General features: G+C 33.7%; 1 protein-coding gene across 2 annotated transcripts in view; it reads left to right on the forward strand.

Annotated features, from left to right (window-relative positions):
• LOC119829243 (nephrin) overlaps window positions 1-17800 on the forward strand; it is a 336867-nt gene that overhangs the window by 210470 nt on the left and 108597 nt on the right. For both annotated transcript variants that reach the window (XM_038351653.1, XM_038351643.1), the window contains exons 6-7: window positions 99-302; window positions 881-1041. In XM_038351653.1, the coding sequence (XP_038207581.1) occupies window positions 99-302; window positions 881-1041 (365 nt within the window). The remainder of the gene's footprint in view (window positions 1-98; window positions 303-880; window positions 1042-17800) is intronic.

Below are 17800 nucleotides of genomic sequence, written 5' to 3' on the forward strand. Positions count from 1 at the left end.
ATCTGTAGAAGCCCCCAAAAAAATTCCAGACCAATGTGAATTTAATTTGCACCTTCTTCCAATTGTCTAGAATCCATTTCAAATTTCTCTTGTTCCAGGCCGACCCGAGCCGTCTGTTCGGTGGCTTGTCAACGGTGTTCTAGTGGACGAGGAGTATGAACACAACACCGGTGACGTCATAGAGAACAGGCTGATGTGGCCAGCTATACGGCGGGCCGACTACGCGGCGGTGTTCACCTGCCAGGCCGCCAACTCGCATCTGGTCCCGCCGAAAGAAGTCTCATTGGTTTTGGATATGTTTTGTAAGTACAACTAGTGTAGTGCATTTGCTGAGACGTAAGGTGCTGCCAATATTTGCCAGTACGTGGTAGTTGCTTGCCATAAAACCTACCAACTCCTTTGCCTGATTTACAAGAAATATACGTTTCAATTATTTTTAGAAACGTGTGTTTTTTTCTGAAAGTAAATATAACCTAAATATACCCAATAAAAAGATGCTTGTATTTTGTTTTGACTACAAAAGACGACTACATCTATTAAGATTGGAAATTGAATAGCGTATTGTAACATAAAGAATATAAAAAACACATTTCAAGAAATCAATTTCCGATCATTAGTTTATCTTATTGCCATATACGTATGTGCTGAAGAGTTCGTCTGTTTATTTAGTTTAAGACGTTTGTCTTGGGAACTACTGGTTTAGTTGAAATAGTCGTTTTTTGTTGTCTTTATTGAGGAAAACTGGCTATTAGAAGCGAAGCAGTGCTGAAAAATTTTGCAAAGATATTACTTTTGATGCAGACCAATCAACCGAGAGTCAGCTAGTTAAGACACGTGTATGTAAAGATATTTGAATGACCATTAACAATATGGTTTACAGTAAGGCCGCTAACAGTAGAAATTAAGAAGCCAGCGGAGATGGGGGAGGGAGGAGTACTCACAGCAGAGCGGAGGTACGAGGTCGCCTGCGAGTCAGCTGGTAGTCGGCCTCCGGCTATCATCACGTGGTACAAGGGCAAGCGGCAGCTGAAGAGAATAACGGTAAGTAGATAAGATAGAATTAAGTACTAGACGTAGAAGTTGGTTCCTACATAATCAAGGTCAAATCTTCAAAACGTGTTATGAGTTTTCATAACAATTAACACCTTTTTAACTTTTACATTTCCGTGTCTGGGATATTCTGCTGCCATTAGCAATTAATTAATCCTACTAGTAATATTATAAATGCGGAAATTTGTAAGGTTGTGTGTGTGTGTTGCTCTTTCACGCAAAAACTACTGAACCGATTGCAATGAAATTTGGTGCGTACATGGCTGGACAACTGGAATAACATACAGGCTACTTTTTATCCCGATATTCCTACGGGATACAGACGGGGCGCTTCTAGTATAATCTAATAGTAATTAAAAAAATCAGTTCTAAAACGTACGTATAGAATAAAGTTGATAAATTAATCATTAAATTTTGTATTCTATGCAGTTTATTTATGAAACACTCACCATAGTTACTTGAATAATTAATTAATAGCGTAAAGCAGAGAAAAATAAAGCTTCGAAACCAAACATCATTAGATCACTGACCTGTGAAAGCAACATCGCAGCAAAGTTGTCACGTTTAATGTGAATGCATTTACATGTTATAAAATTATAAAGAACTAAAAATAAACGTGAAACTTGGTGTATTTTTACGGTGCAGTGGAAATGTTGCGATTTTATAGAGCGAATGAATTGCAACATGAACTATTTTGTGTAGAAATATGGTATTTATTATTATAGTACTTAAGACTTAAAAACGCTTTTTTAAGAATATCGTTTTCATAGTTATACATAACTATGAATTCGATATAAATATCATTGGTTGTTTGACTTTTCAATCAATGTAACATAACCTAAAAACTAAAGAGATTCTAAATTCGAATATATTTTTTTCTCGTTAACGCAAACTCACGCTGTCAACTGAGTGATGTAATATTTTTTATGTTAAATGTCCCATTTTAGAATTTTAAGTGATAGGGGATGCCCCTGGGAGTTCGGTGGTATAGAATTATTGCAAATGCTATTGTTTTTATAGAATTTTTTCTATTAATCAACACTGAATCTATATTATAAATATACATAAATTTCAATTTATACCTGTAATTTTCCATAATTCCATAAAGTGTTTGAACGAGAAATTAATATAACGAGAAAGATAAATGAACTACTTAAAAATCTATTTTTAGTTCGATATAATTTAATTAATGCTATAATGTTGACCTTAATTATGTGAAAAATTATTTTCTGCGTATGACGGGCAGTTTTCCTGATCGTGATTAAGTTAATTCTATTAGCTGAATATATTTGCATATTATTATGGTTTTATAAGCGTATTCCGTCATAACTATTTTATAAACGCCCCGAGCGGTTTATTCGTCCCGACTTGGACCGTGATATATAATAAAACAAAAGAAACATTACAAATGTTTCCTCTTTATATATTAGTATAGATATAAAACTTTAAGATGTATAAATGGAATACATTAGATGCTCAGTATCCATCAAAAAGAGTCATTCACTAAAATCCACATTATATCGTACCGATACCGGGACACGATACACAATATCCGATAAAATGAATCGCTCGTTAATAACGCGAAACGGTAACCTATGCAAATAATTTTAGAACGATAATAATCATGAATAGCGATTATAACAATGGTCGGAAAGAAAACTGGAATACCGCCAACGCCTGCTCCAAAGTGCCGTGATCACGCGATACCGGGATATGGGAATCGAAAATCGATACGATAACAATTTTATTCGATCCGATTCGAATAGACTCGGCGCCGGCATCTGTGTGAGGTAAACTATATTGGCGGTAGTATCAACTTTAATTATGCATGGCGGAGACTTTTTAAGTTTCCACTGATAGACCACAGTGGATCTTGAGGATATGGATTCAATTGATACAAAAGTTGAATATTATAATCGTATTGTTTATCTTCTCATATTTTATTATTTTGTTTAATATACCATACTAATACACTAAGTTATTTTCATATTCTCGTTATTTATTTACGTTATCAAGTCTCTTTAATATTAAAAATTAAAGTTCTGATATCGTAATGTCGTGGCGCGTAATCCTATTAATATTATAAATGCGAAAGTTAGTATGGATGTATGGATGTTTGTTACTCTTTCACGTAAAAACTACTGAACCAATTGCCATGAAATTTGGTACGTAGACAGCTGGATAACTGGAATAACATATAGGCAACTATTTATTCCGATATTCCTACGGGATACGGACTTACGCGGGTGAAACCGCGGGGCACAGCTAGTATCTAATTATTTACGTTATAAGGTATCTATTCGAGTAAGTATCTTTGCCCAATCAATTAAGTGACATCACAAACCACTTTCAGATCGGAGATTGATAGTAAAATTCCACTAAATCTTCTTCAAGTCTAAATGTACCATCCCAAAGGAAACCAAAGCAGAACACTTCGCAGTATCTAAAGCTATCAGTTATGGGAGATACATTGATATATTGTCCGACAATGCATCGATTGTTACCATTAGCAATTAACACGTACAAGGCCAGTTTACTCCTGCGTGCTCATAATCGTAAGTCAAGCGACACAATTGAGATTTAAGCGACCGCTTCATCGGCTAATGTACCATTAGTTCGACATTCTGTGTCTAATGCCTCCGCGTTGTTCTAATGATTATGGAGGTGGCAAATACTTGACTTGGCTGAATGGTGTAGGCTCCTAATTGATTGTTTCTTCAATTCAATTCAGGTCATCTGTTTGGGTATGTGAATTGTTGTATCATGATTAAGTAAAAAAGTATTTTTATCTATTTAAATGATACATTCGATTACGAAAGTCTATTGATGTAAAATTTAAATTGAATACAGATATATTCGTTCTTTTGTTTTAGGTTACATTGTGTTGATGAATATATTAATATTTTAAAACAAAACTGATAAATGCCAAATTTACAGGGTATCAGTGCATGCTGCACTAGATGGAGTGTATTAAAATAATGGATATATGTATCCTAATTATGAATATCGGTACATATTCATTTATCCGTTATTGAACCGACAACTATATCTTAATATGTTTTTACTATGTTTAATAATACGATTAAAGTGTTTAATGAAACTTAACATGATTTTCAAAAACAATATTCCCTCATTGTGATATATTATAGCATACTGTGAAAACTAGCCTTTATTTATTTCAATTGCAACCTGAAGGTTGACCTTATCGCTGATGGATTATACATTGCTGGTTACGAACTATTTGTCCAAAAACAAAAACATCACGACGATGCAATATACAAGGACTCACGTAATAAGTCCGAAAGCCGCATTTGGGCGGTAATTATCGCCGATGATGGAGACCAGTTGGCAATAGTCCAGCTCTGCTATCGATAACTAGGGATGCCCGATCCAATATTTCATATCGATATTATCGATCTTTTGGCGGACCATTAAAATTGTGGCGCAATCGGAAGTTAATTTTGCGTCGGATACATGCTGATAGCTGATACGGGGATGTGAAATTTATATAACATTTTTGCGGATATTACATTGGAAACAATGTGTGGAATTCGTATTGGGTGACAGATCGTTCGGTTAGGTGATTTTGTGACGCTCTTTTGTGTGCGTTGCCTTCATCGATATTCGTAAACCGGTTAAGTTATCGCGTCACTATTAAAAGCGACTTCGAAACTAGTCCACGCCAGAGGAGCAAGTTTGGGCTTCGTCGCATAATCTCCGCTGAATTAATGCTCCCTAATGACGAAGGAATACTGAAATTCGTGAAGTATGCTTTTCGATTTGCGAAAACTTTGTGGCAGACGGGATACGGTGTTTTATAATTCTTATCAAACATACTCCAGTAAGTGAAGAGTTTTAAACGCGATTTGAAACGGATTTATTCATTGTCTCGAAGTTTTGGTCACTTTATAGCGAGCGTGGTCCAGTGACCAAATATTGTAATGAAAAATACGTTTAATATCAAGTTAAAGGGTAATGCATAATACTCACGTAAAATCGAACAGAAAAAAATAAAATGAAGGTACTTCTATTAACAAGGTAACACAGGTTTTTTACACACTTATTTTGAAAAGATTTGATTTCGATACAAACAAATATATTCTACATTGAATAGTAATATTTTCTCTATTTAAAATGAAACTAGAAACAAAAAACACGGTGAACAAATAGCAGACCTTAGATAACAGTCTGTATCACTGATAGATTTTCTATATAGACAATTAAGTAATCAGCAGATCTGTGTCCAGCCAGACCGAGATGTTTTGTGCGTTCCCACCGGGAATCGAACCTAGAACCATTCACATTAACCACTGTACCAAAGGCTTTCAATGTATATATAAAGTATATGAGAATTATTATGATTTCAGTACAAATTGTGCTAGTATCCATTAAAAGCTTCAACGACCAATAAGAGGCAAAAAAAAAATGAAAAATGAAATCTATTAAAGAAATTTAACAGTGAAATTTCATTATGATTGTTTCGAAATAGCGTGGAGGAAGGTTTTTAGCATCAGACAGGTGCGGTTTAGAAATAGCCAAAGAGTTAATAATTTTCCTCCATTGTGTTTCATTAACTGGATTATTGCAGAAAATAATGAATGATTTCATTAAAATGTTTTTTAATTTTTTTTAGAGTAGCGAAATCTGTTATTTTATTATTAAGAGAATTATGTTATCTTCATTTATTAGAATTTTTCATTTAGTTTCAGTCATCGTTACATAAATGTGGAAGATTTTTCTTACACATTTGTATGTAAATATGTATCGTAATTAAATTAAGCGTAATTCAGATTCTAATTTGCATTGAAAAAAAATACATTATCTGTTTAATATGATATGGATTGAAAGAAATCTAGTGTACATTTTAATTTTATCAGCAACTCTTAGTCTAGCATTTCACCGAGTATCCAATTAACGCTGCTCATTGAAAACTTGCCATTGAACTAACCGCACTAACTTAGCTTTTTTAAAAAAAAAAAAACAATAAGAAATTATTCCCGCCATTATTTCACAATGGATACTACAAATGGCGAGTTGACTGCAAAATTTAAAGTTAAACATAAGTATATTCTTATATTTTTATGTACCTTCAAATTTATGACGAATTAACTTTAAGCTGTCATCCATTTAGCCTTTTAAGTCATGTAAACCTCTAAAGAAATATACTCATACGTTTTTTCTCGTATATTTTATATGCAGTAATAGGTAAACAACATCTTGCAGAACAATTTGTATTTGAGACAGGCGTCTACTCTATAATATGATCTGATAAATGTATAAAAATAATAAAATATCCTAGGTATATCTCATGTCGAACATTGCTATGTTCAGAAGCATATATTTCTTCATTTACTTAGTTATCCTTTAGGCTGACCAAGATCGAGACAATTACAAACGAAGTTTGATTGACAATTAACGGTTACCGCTCAAACAGTAAAAGCAATAGAATTTACGAAATAACGTTAAAAGAAAAACAATATAACGCTTGGAAGTCAGACATCTAAAAGAGGTAGATCCAATTATCGCGGAGCACTTTGCTGTAGCCGCAAACCGCGCTTCGCGTTCCCAACTCGTGCCAGATGGTTATTAATTTTTATACATTTAAAGTTTCAAGATTTTAGCTACAATGAAACGATTGGGTTAATGAGTTATGAGAGCTGTTATTGTTATCGTTAAATTACACAATCGGAAAGATGATATTATGAAAATGATACTGAAATATTAAATGAATGGATGTAAAAAAAACTTTTTTTTTTAACTTCTTTTTGGACCAAGACTGCGAAAATGTCGTTGTGATGGTTCCTTGTATTATTCCTTTTAAAAAATCTTTTATTAGCTACTTATCAACCAAGAACGTGAGAATATTTAAAGAATTAACTAAATTTCTATCAATTCTATCTAAAAGACTATAAAAGACTAGCGCTTTTCCCGCGGCTTCGCCCACATAGGTAGTCAAAGGAAAGAAATAACCGTTTAGTTAGTAACCATTAGTAGTAGTCCGACGTTTTACTTATGTCAGTGGGAATGAGATTCCATGCCAGTGGGATTTCCGGGATAAAAACTATCTTTTTTTCTTCCCCTGTTCTCAAACTATGTCTATACCAAATTTTGTCCAAAACGCTTACGTCGTTTAGGCGTGAAAAGTTTATTTCACCTTTATAATATTGGTAGGGATTTTATAGTGTGTATGTGGTATTTCAAAAATGGCGTTATAACAATTTTCTTGAGACCCTAAACAACCAGCTTCTTATCAATTATTACTTCGAAACTAATACACAAGCATAATTCAAGTCGTTACTTCAACCAAACTTACGAAGACTGTCGAATCTAAATCACTACCAAAACTTGTATTACTCCCTAATTCCCACATAAGTTGAACCTACAAATGCTACATTCAGAATGTGAATGTGCCAACAATTAACAGGCCAAGTGGATTAGCGAGGCGATTAGTGCATTCAGACTGTGAGGGTGCAATCTCTTGAGGGAACAATTTAGCTAAGTCTAGGAGATATGGCTGGCTTGTTTAATGGAGCGAGTGGTAGAAGAAATTTGTATTGAGCTCGGCTAATCATGGACGTGTTGATTGTGTTGTAGTTTGAGCAATCAATTGGATGTGATCGAGTAGAAATGAAATTATAGCGCCATAAATTTGGTTCGATTAAGAAAAGCTAGTCTTTTTAAATGTGTAAATAATTTTGTGTTGTAATATCGTTGGAGAGTATAAATAAGCTATTTATATAAAAGTAATCCTTTTAATAGAAATTGTCACCAATGTCCCTGGTGGGGAGGTACCACTTCAGTTAGTTAAATGGGACCAAATGACAACTAATTCCTATCAAACAAAAAGAATAGCGCAATTGGTTGAAAACAGACGGAGCTATCGGGTAACAAATTGTAAATGGAACAGTGGGAATGGCGATCCTCCTTTTTTGGGAAGGTGTTAGTGGATTGTTAAAAAATTCTTTTTGCACACGAAATTTCACGAGAATCGGTCCAGCCGTTTCGGAGGAATGTGGTAACTAACATTTTGACACGAGAGTTTTATATATTATATAGAAGTAAATTATAATATGTATACTTCATATATAGAAAAGAATGTCGATTTTATTGTTTGTTGTTCTTGATCTAACGAACATAGTAATATTTTATCAGAATTAAATAAAAACAAATTCCCGCCTCGCTTGAAAAATAAAATTTCACACCCCACATTCAGATGCAAGTCGAACGTCACAATTCTGAAAATATAATAATCCAATCGCAGCTATTTCAATGGAATAGGTATTTCGTGTTAATTAACATGTCACCGCTCCAATTTTAGATCAATACGCTAAAGGCAATCTTAATCCAAACATGATTTGCAATACAGCATGTCGAACGCAATGAAATGAAATAATTTATGGCGCATAAAGGATAGTGCAAACGGGGGTTCATGACCTGTGGGACTCATTAGGGTGTGTACACATGGAGATTAGATTTAAAGACATTATTTAGGCGATATTAAAATTTATGGCGTGGTTTTAAAACAATGTTTCAGGTTTTTGGTGTTAAGATTATATGATTTTTCAACCCGCAACGCAAATAGAGTGTTATCATATGTTTTATGTTGATGTTTTTCTGTGTGAATGTCTATCTATGGCATCGTAGCGTTACAACGAACGGACCATCTATGTGGTAGTCGAGCACGCTTCGGCACGAATTGGGCCAGCTCGCACCGGGGAAGTACCACACCAACACAGAAGACCGGCGTGAAATAGCATTCTGCTGTGTTTCGTTCGGTGAGTGGGGGAGCCGGAGGTCCATATCCTTTTCCTTTCCCTTCCCAGTCCTTTCCTTTATTCCTCTCGCCAATCCTTTCTTAATCCCTTCTCAATTTAAAGTCGGCAATCCATTTGTAGAGGCGTAAGGTCTGTAATCGACTTTACGCCTCTACAAATGTTCATGGGCGGTAGTAGGGCTTACCATCAGGCGACCCATAAGCTCCATTGCCGACTGTGACAAAAAAAAAAAGAAAACCAGTTTCGATATGGCAGTTTCTTCCCGGTGCAGCTATGTTTGATGAAAATCTGTCAAAGATGGCGACCGCCATAAATGTCAGGTTAAACATTTTTTCATAAACTCCCTTAATCAAATAAAAGTTGACTAGTTAAATACTATATAGATACCCTATGTTAAATTTTTAATACAAAGTGGCCAATAATGCAAAATGGTGTTGGAGGTTCCTTAAATTATAATTTTGTTTAATAATTACCCAGAATTTGGTAAAGAACTCGCCTCAATAACAGAATACAATACTAAATCAAACTCTAGATATGCTCCTTCAAAAATATTTGTATTAATGATGAACATAGTGAAAATGTGGTAAATATGATAAACGAGGGTAATCTAAATAAATTGCATCGTAAATCAAAATTATAAACACATTGGAAGCACATATTGATTACCAGCGGTCCTCCCCGGCTTCGCCCATGCTACATATATAGCCTATAGCCTTCCTCAATAACAGGCTATCTAACACTGAAAGAATTTTTCAAATCGGACCAGCAGTTCCTGAGATTATTGCGTTCAAACAAACAAACAAACTCTTCAGCTTTATAATATTAGTATAGATTATTATACTATAAATTATATTCGTCTAATAGATTTTTTTCCGCTTATGCTGAAATGTATGTGAGATATCTATGCACGCACCTTTAGAATATTTTGCTCAAGCTTGAAGCTCTAGTAATTAACTTGAAGACGTCTCGACATGGAATTGCTGTTTACAAATTGATTGAATTCTCAAACAGATTATATTTTATGTACTAACTAGCTACTAACGAAGCAGCCCCGGCTTCGTTCGTATATACATAGCCTTATGCAGTGAAGTTACAGCTTTTTAATGGTGAAAGAATTTTTTTAATCGGTCCAGTAGTTCTTGTATGAAAAAATTACAAACATCCTCACATACAAATCTTTCCTCTTTACAATACTTGTACAGATTGTCATAATTGGTTTAAAATATGGTATAATTATAATAAATATATTTTTGTTTTGATGAACACGAGGGATACTCAAATCTGAACTCAATTAAATTTGAATATTTGCTCAAAATTTCTTTAGTTATTTTATTATATTTATCTATTATATTTAATATTATATAGTGAAAGTTCTTAAGGATGGATGTAAGCTGAAGGTTTGTTACTATTTCACCTATAAACCATTCAACGAATTTTGATGATACTTAGTTATGTAGCTTATGTATACATGCGCTATAGAAACAACTTGCTTCTGCAGGTTCGCCCGCGGGTGAAACCGCGCGGCACAGTTAGTCCAATACGAAAATTATACACATTTAAAAATAAACTAAAGTTATATCTTCTGGACTTTCAAAAGCGCCAACAGTCTTAACCTCCCCCTCCCCCTCCATTGTTTAGTTATCTTAGTATATTATATAATAAGTAGGTATTTATTCATGGTATCTTATATTGTTTGTATCTTAATTATTAAAAATATATTCTATCTATATGTCAATATTATGTATATACAACTGTATGTGCATTTATAAATATTGTATATCATTATTATTATTTACACACGTATTATAATTATACATGTATTATATTTTACATAATATTCATATATTTAATAGTTCGAGCATGAACACATCCGCTGTCAATAAGGCATAAGGCATCCACTGAAAATCAGTGTCAGTACGCTGAGTGGCGGGCCTAATTAAGGCACATATATATTTTAACTATATTTATTTCTTTGTTATTTTTACCTGTATGTGTCATAATAAACGTATTTTCTTTCTTTCTTTCAAAATTAGCTCAGTTTCCAAGTATTATAACAATAAATCACTCACGCCCATAGTTTATATCACAAAACAAAAGAAATAAACCCAAACATCGCTTACGTAAATATATAGCATTTCAAGTATCATGGACAAACAATTTCTCATTCCTCTTATCTTTGTATCAATATTCTATTGGAGATTTCTCTTATTGTATAACAGCTCTGTATGTCGAATTATACTCGTATCGGTTGCTGTAAAAACAAGACGAGGATCGTGGAAGTAATTATTGGAACGGTTCCAACGTGATTATTGTCTACCAATTAATTTTTAACAGATGGCATTGTGCCCGGGGTAGATAGATGTAGCTGGGTAGTTGACTGTCCTTTCTATTCCTTTCCTTTATTTATCTCATCTGTCCTTTTCTTACCTATCCCCTATCTCGCCTAATTTTGCAATTGATTTGCAGAGGCGATGATAGAACGCGCAACCTAGCAAGTGGTTCGCCTAGTGGTAAGCGTTCACTACCGTCCAAGACCATTTGCAGAGGAAGGGAAGAGACAAGGGATAAGGAAAGGATGGCCAAGTGTAAAAAAAACGAAACAGGCCACGGGCAACTACGTAAATTTTAGCTTAGTAAGAATAAAACAGAAATAACATGCCTTTTAAACAGTTTATTAGATGTTGTCCAGCAAACCCACTTCATTTATTAAGGCTTCATATTTATATACTGGGTATTTCAGTTGTAACCTCGTACAAGATTAATAAGTAGGACATGAGATGTACACTTGAACGGAGTGCCCTAAAGTACAGTGGATTAGACGAGGCCTATCGAAATGGACTCCAACAAACAATGTTTATATGAATAACTAGCTGCGCCCCGCGGTTTCACCCGCGTAAGTTCGTATCCCGTAGGAATATCGGAATAAAATGTTGTCTATATGTTATTCCAGTTGTCCAGCTGTTTACGTAGCAAATTTTATTGCAATCGGTTAAGTAGTTTTTCCGTGAAAGAGCGACAAACACACATACACATTCTTAAAAAGTTTCGCATTTATAATATTAGTAGGATAATAGATTTCATTATTTCAACTACAGAAGCTCACTTGTTAGTGTATTAACCATGTCAGTAAAATAGATACTATTCCAAACTCTCAAAAAAAAATCAATATTAGGTTCATATTAAAAAATTATAACCATATTAAAATATGATGTTAAATTGGGGGTTTTATATTTTAAAATTAAATATTACAAATAAAAGTACAACAATGACACAATCACCATGGTATTCAGCTATCATTTAGAAATATTGTGGGTACTTTGTCACCATATCCATATTAGGATCCAGTGTTTTTACGAAAAAATAAACTGGCATATTAAATCATTTACATTTGTACGTGATAAGCTGAGCTTTACTTTCAATTTATTTTGGCTTTCTTACTTATTACAATTTCTGTAATATCTCCTTTTTTCAACGTCGTCTCAATAGGACTGATTTTTTGTTTTGTTACTCGGTGGGTTTTTAACCGATTGTCGTGATTATTTTTGTGATTAATAAGAAATTGTTGGCATTTGACCCTGTTTAAGAATCTGAAGTGGTACATCCACCATTTTTGTAATAAAATAATATATATAAAACATGTATTGTAACTTGACTATACTCGTAAATAATTCAAATATCTAATAATCATATTAACAATCTTGAATCGAAAATATTGAATTAAAGTTTTAACATATTGTTTCATTAATTTCTCAAACAAATAATTCTTCGCCTCCCGTTTAAATTATTATTACATTACAACGACACGATACGACATAACGTCCATAAAATTGTGAGAATTTCAGCACAGAAAGAAATAACAAAAGAAGCCACACCAATGTAAACACATTTGAACAGTTGCACTATAAGCAAAATCTAATCCGTCAGAGACAACCAATATTTACGTTCGCAAACTCTCAACAAACTGCATTAAGGCAATTTAGATGATATTACACGGGTAAATGTTTGCCCGGGCACCGCATACGATATTCAAAAATAATAGTATCCGATACGTAAACAGGGATCCGTGCGGATATTAAAACATATTAGAGATTTGCCGCTTCACTTGCGAAACAACGATCCATACAATTTGACGCTCCGTCGCACTCATTTTTGTTGGCGTGTGTTTTGAAATACACAATGTAAAATTTCGCATTAGACGAATTGTGAAACTGAAATGTATGGGATTTTATACGCACGCTTTTCTGTTTTGTAGGTGACCGGAATGTGTGGCGTGTTTACGTTTGTCGAGTTTCGATTGTTTTGCTCGTTTTATGCTGGTAGTTTTTCGCTGACTTCGTTGACCGAATAGCTTTAATAATTGCTTCGAATTTACTATTAATCTCAATCTTGACTATAATTTACAGCTGAAGAGTTCGTCTGTTTGAAGCGACTATTATATATATAGAAATTAAAGATCTTATTACGGATTATGAACGCTATTTTTTTATCATATTATTTACCCTAACGTTCCGAACACTCACTGTAGCAAGCGAGGTCACGGGGAGACTAAGCTGTTACGTCTTGTAGGTAATACTACAAATGTTGATTGTGAGCTAACTCTAAATAAATAGCGGGCAACTGAGTGGTGGTTCGCCTGATGTTAGCGACCACCACCGCTCATGATGACTGTCTCCTTCATCATGTAACGCTACCAACATTGTTTAAATTGCGATATAAAAACGAGAATTTTGTATCCTTTTGATTTCTGTTTATGTTGGTTTAGTAAATGATTTAACGTTTAAAAACTGTACATGATAAAATATTGAGTTATAGGAAGACGAAGTAGAAACCTACAAGTAGGTAACTAATGTTTAAAAAATACGCAGAGTAAATTAAAAATTGCAAATAAAAATCTCTAGCTCGATTACATCGAAGTCTACCTTATTAATAGGTCCGCGACCCTTATAGGTGTTTAAAACATTGCCTAAGCAGGTGTGTCGCCGTAACGACTGGCCCGATTAAAACCGAATTTAGTAAAGCTGTTAAGGTTAATCTTTCAGAAACTCATAATTTCCCTTAAGAGCTAAATCGGCCGACGTAAATGAGCCTAGCTCACAAAACTGAGAAGAAAAAGTTTTCGAGAATTTTCCATCGTCGCCTTACCATTTAATCTCCTAAACTAATTGGTTCCATAGCGGAGTCGCAGGCTCAATCTGAGTTTCTAGTGGGTTCATTAAAAACTTCTTTGTAATAAAGTTTAGATAAGCAGTTTCGAGATTATAATAGGCAGTTCTCTTTGAAGAGGGTCTGTTTATTTTTTCGCGATCACGGGCAAAATCATTTTTACACGTGGAAAATGTTTCTGCGAAGCCACTTTGTGCAAAAGTTTGTCCTTCGGAACAATTATTTAACTAGCCAAAAACAATAACGATGACGAGTTTTTTTTATTAATTTTGGACGGGTTGGGAATTTACTGTTCTATTCAAACTTAATTTAACGTAAAATTGAATGACTTTTATATTTGTTCATTTGCCTTTTTTGAAATATTGTTTTGGAAAATTTCGTCTAAAAATTAGTTTGAAATAAAATCCACGCTAATGAGGCACGATATTTGTCGTTCAATAACATTTTTTAAATAAAAATATAAAATAAAAACAATGCGCCAACAAAACTTCTTCCTTGAAACAACAATATTTCTGTCTTATATTTTTCAAATTACTTTCTTTACGACAACACAACTCCAAATAAGTTCAAGTGACTGCGATGAAAGTTGCTTCAATTTTCGAGTTCTCGTGACATCTCAAAATTAAACTTATGATAGTTCTTCATATTCACAGTAAATAAGATGTTTTGGTAAACTTTTACGTTTTATGAACAAATAAAATATAAGTTTTAGTCCTTACTAATCCATAATAATATTTTAAATACGAAAATATGTTTGTTAATTTATTTGCCCATTTTTATGTTGCTACAGCTATTTTGTGGTATGATTTCCATGGCTCCTTATAATGAAAAGGTTTTTTCTGCCGTAGAAATTCGTGCAGAATAAACGGGCAAAGCCATGGGCGGAATGTTAGTTACCAATAATTTGAAAGGGAATGATTACCAGTACATAAGACATAAGACAGTTCGAATTCTTTTTTCTTTTTTTTTCTTTTCAAACAGAATCACTCAATTGACGGAATTTGCTCTTAGTATTCTAAAGAATATTTCTTATAATATATGTAGCCACTGTACATAGCGATGGAACGTGTCTGGGTCCCAATATAAAGACACTTACAATCTAAATACCATCGTCCTACTTGGTGGAGCAACCCCAACGTACAAAATGACTTGCGTTATATCCAATACTGAAAGTGTTAGGAGATAATATCTAGATATGAAAACGAGGCATTTTTAAAATCTTATAACCTTTGGGTCTCCTAGTTTCTCAGTAAAGTGAATTGAAATGAAGATTGTAGGAGTGTCGTGACAAATACAAAAATGACGCCGCGTGATGAAGAACGTTTCAAATATCAACTAAAAGCGTCTATCACAATTGTCAGGTTCTCCAGCTCCGTGTATGATATGATATCAGTACAATGGACCCGCGGGGAACTATCTCAGCTATAGTGGAACTTTATATCGTCCGATAGTGAGTTCTTGTTTTAGTTTTTGTATAATGTGGGCTGTTTTCAACGGCGTTTAGATAGCGCTGTCTTGTATGAAGCGAATTATGGTCAGAATTATCAAAGTGGTTGGAATTTTGCAACAATGACTAATAAACTATAAGATATTTCATTTATTTTGATTTGTCATTAAAAGTAAGGTAAAAAAGTACTTAATCGAAAAATGTTTAAAAAACATGATACGAAAATAAATTTTATTGTACATAAACTTTATTTTGCATCTTAATACCATTTACGATTATTCAACAAATTAATATGATAATGATAATAAATACGTATTCATTAAAACAAATTTGAGTACAAAGTTTCATAAAGCTCCCCTGACTTCCGAACTAGTATAAACTGTATCTCAAAAGTGAGTAACTCGTCTATAATTTTTACAATTAAAAGGATAAGGAAGAGAGAAAAGCTTTGATTTAATAACTAAATACACATGTAACAAAATATATTATCATATGCTGATTCTTAAAAGTAAACTTTACTTACCTATCCTCAGTTGAATTTTTTTCTCCTCATACAGCACATCTATTTCGAAACTCGAAACACAGTTAAAGATAAAGATAGAAGAGCTAAAGCTATCAAAGAGCTACAAGTAAGATAAATTTATTTTAGATTTTGTTCCAAAATTGTCACGAACTTTGATGCTTGAACAACATGGAGATTTAAAATCAATTAACAATTTTAATGTAATTTCATATTACGTCTTATCCTATTATTATCATGAACGTGAAAGTTTGTGAGAATATATAAATATATGGTTGTTACTTCTTCATTCATAAACACATTCAGATACAGGCCCTTGTTATGTAGTACGACGTGGGTGACGTAGCAGGTACCAGCTAGTCTAATGAAACAACATTTTTGTCAAAGATTTTATATATTCTGGGTACGCCTCATAAAGTGCATCTTGCGGTGCTTTATCTGGCAGCGCGCCAAGCCGATCGGGCTTGCTGTAAAGTAAATGTTTCTGACTCACAATGAATCCAGTCAAGTATGTTGGATCACGAATGGATTGAGATGCCGTAGTCATTTCCCATCTCATCGTGGAGGAAAATCATTATACAATGCTTACACACCATGCTTATGAATACGAAATAAATGAATTGTTATTATTATTTATGTTTATAGGTTGAAACCACGCCCATTTCTGGGGACATGCGCCAACGTTTACAATTTAGTTTTGACCAAGTAACTGTGAGGATTACCAAAGTATCATGATTCTATTGACAAGAATTTTTTGACAATCGCACAGGTGTATCACTGCTTTTGTAGGAGGATATATGTGAGTGGATGTATATTCAGTATTTTAAGGCTTGTATGTGTTTTTGGGGAGATTACTATTGGGATTTTTTTAACTATATTTTTCTGCCATTGGCTTTCAGTTCAATAGACAGGTCTGTATATTTTGTAAGTTTAGTTATTTGAGAGGTGCTTAGGTTGTGTGTTGGGTATTGCTACATCTATGATTATTATTATATACTTCCAGCTTGTTTGCTTTAGCTAAGGGCAAGTTAAAGGTATATTAGGAGAAGTATAAGGAGCGTATTGACATACTTTGCGTGATGATCAGCGTTTGAATTTGGCAGAAAATCAGTGTCGGTGTCCTAAGACACTCTCTTTAATGCTGAGTCACAAGCGTTACTAGAAACACAATACACAGTACCTTTTGTATTTCAATCTGTTTTTTTTTTATCTCGGTGTGTTTATATGTTTGTTTAAATATGTTTATATTTATCTCTCTAGATGGACAACGTTTTCTTACGGCTCCGCAATAAATATTGCAAGGCCAATTTGTTTTTCCGAGTAATTTTGTGTTTTTTCTTAATTAAGCAATGTTTTAAGTTCTAAGATTGGATATTGTGATTTTACTACTTTCATTGATTATGCTACGAAGAATCTTCTAACAGACACGATCGTTACAAAGATGGTACATTACGTCCGACTTCTCTCTTTAAAGTCCATCTGATTTTACTCGAATGATCGTATTGATTCAACATCCGCCTTAACGTAGAAGGTTCTATTGTCAATATGTTTGCATTCCTTTCCAAATGTCTTCTCAGTATTTGTACAATAAGAAAACTTTCGATAAAAACCCGTGTACATACAGCAAATATCTTGGTGAAAAAAATAGTGTTACCCTCAAATATCGGTGGAAGATATAATATTTAAGAGGAGCAAAGTGTAACGCGGTGCAAAATCAAATAGAATATACCAACCTCAGAATTCCTTAAGCAACAGCACAAAATGAATGCTCATATACTTAGTCTGGCCATAAATACTGTTACACTTAATTATAAAAAAATATTACATTTGAATTTCGAATCTGTC

The sequence above is a fragment of the Zerene cesonia genome, chromosome 1 (genome assembly GCF_012273895.1).
Source record: "Zerene cesonia ecotype Mississippi chromosome 1, Zerene_cesonia_1.1, whole genome shotgun sequence".
Taxonomy (NCBI): domain Eukaryota; kingdom Metazoa; phylum Arthropoda; class Insecta; order Lepidoptera; family Pieridae; genus Zerene; species Zerene cesonia.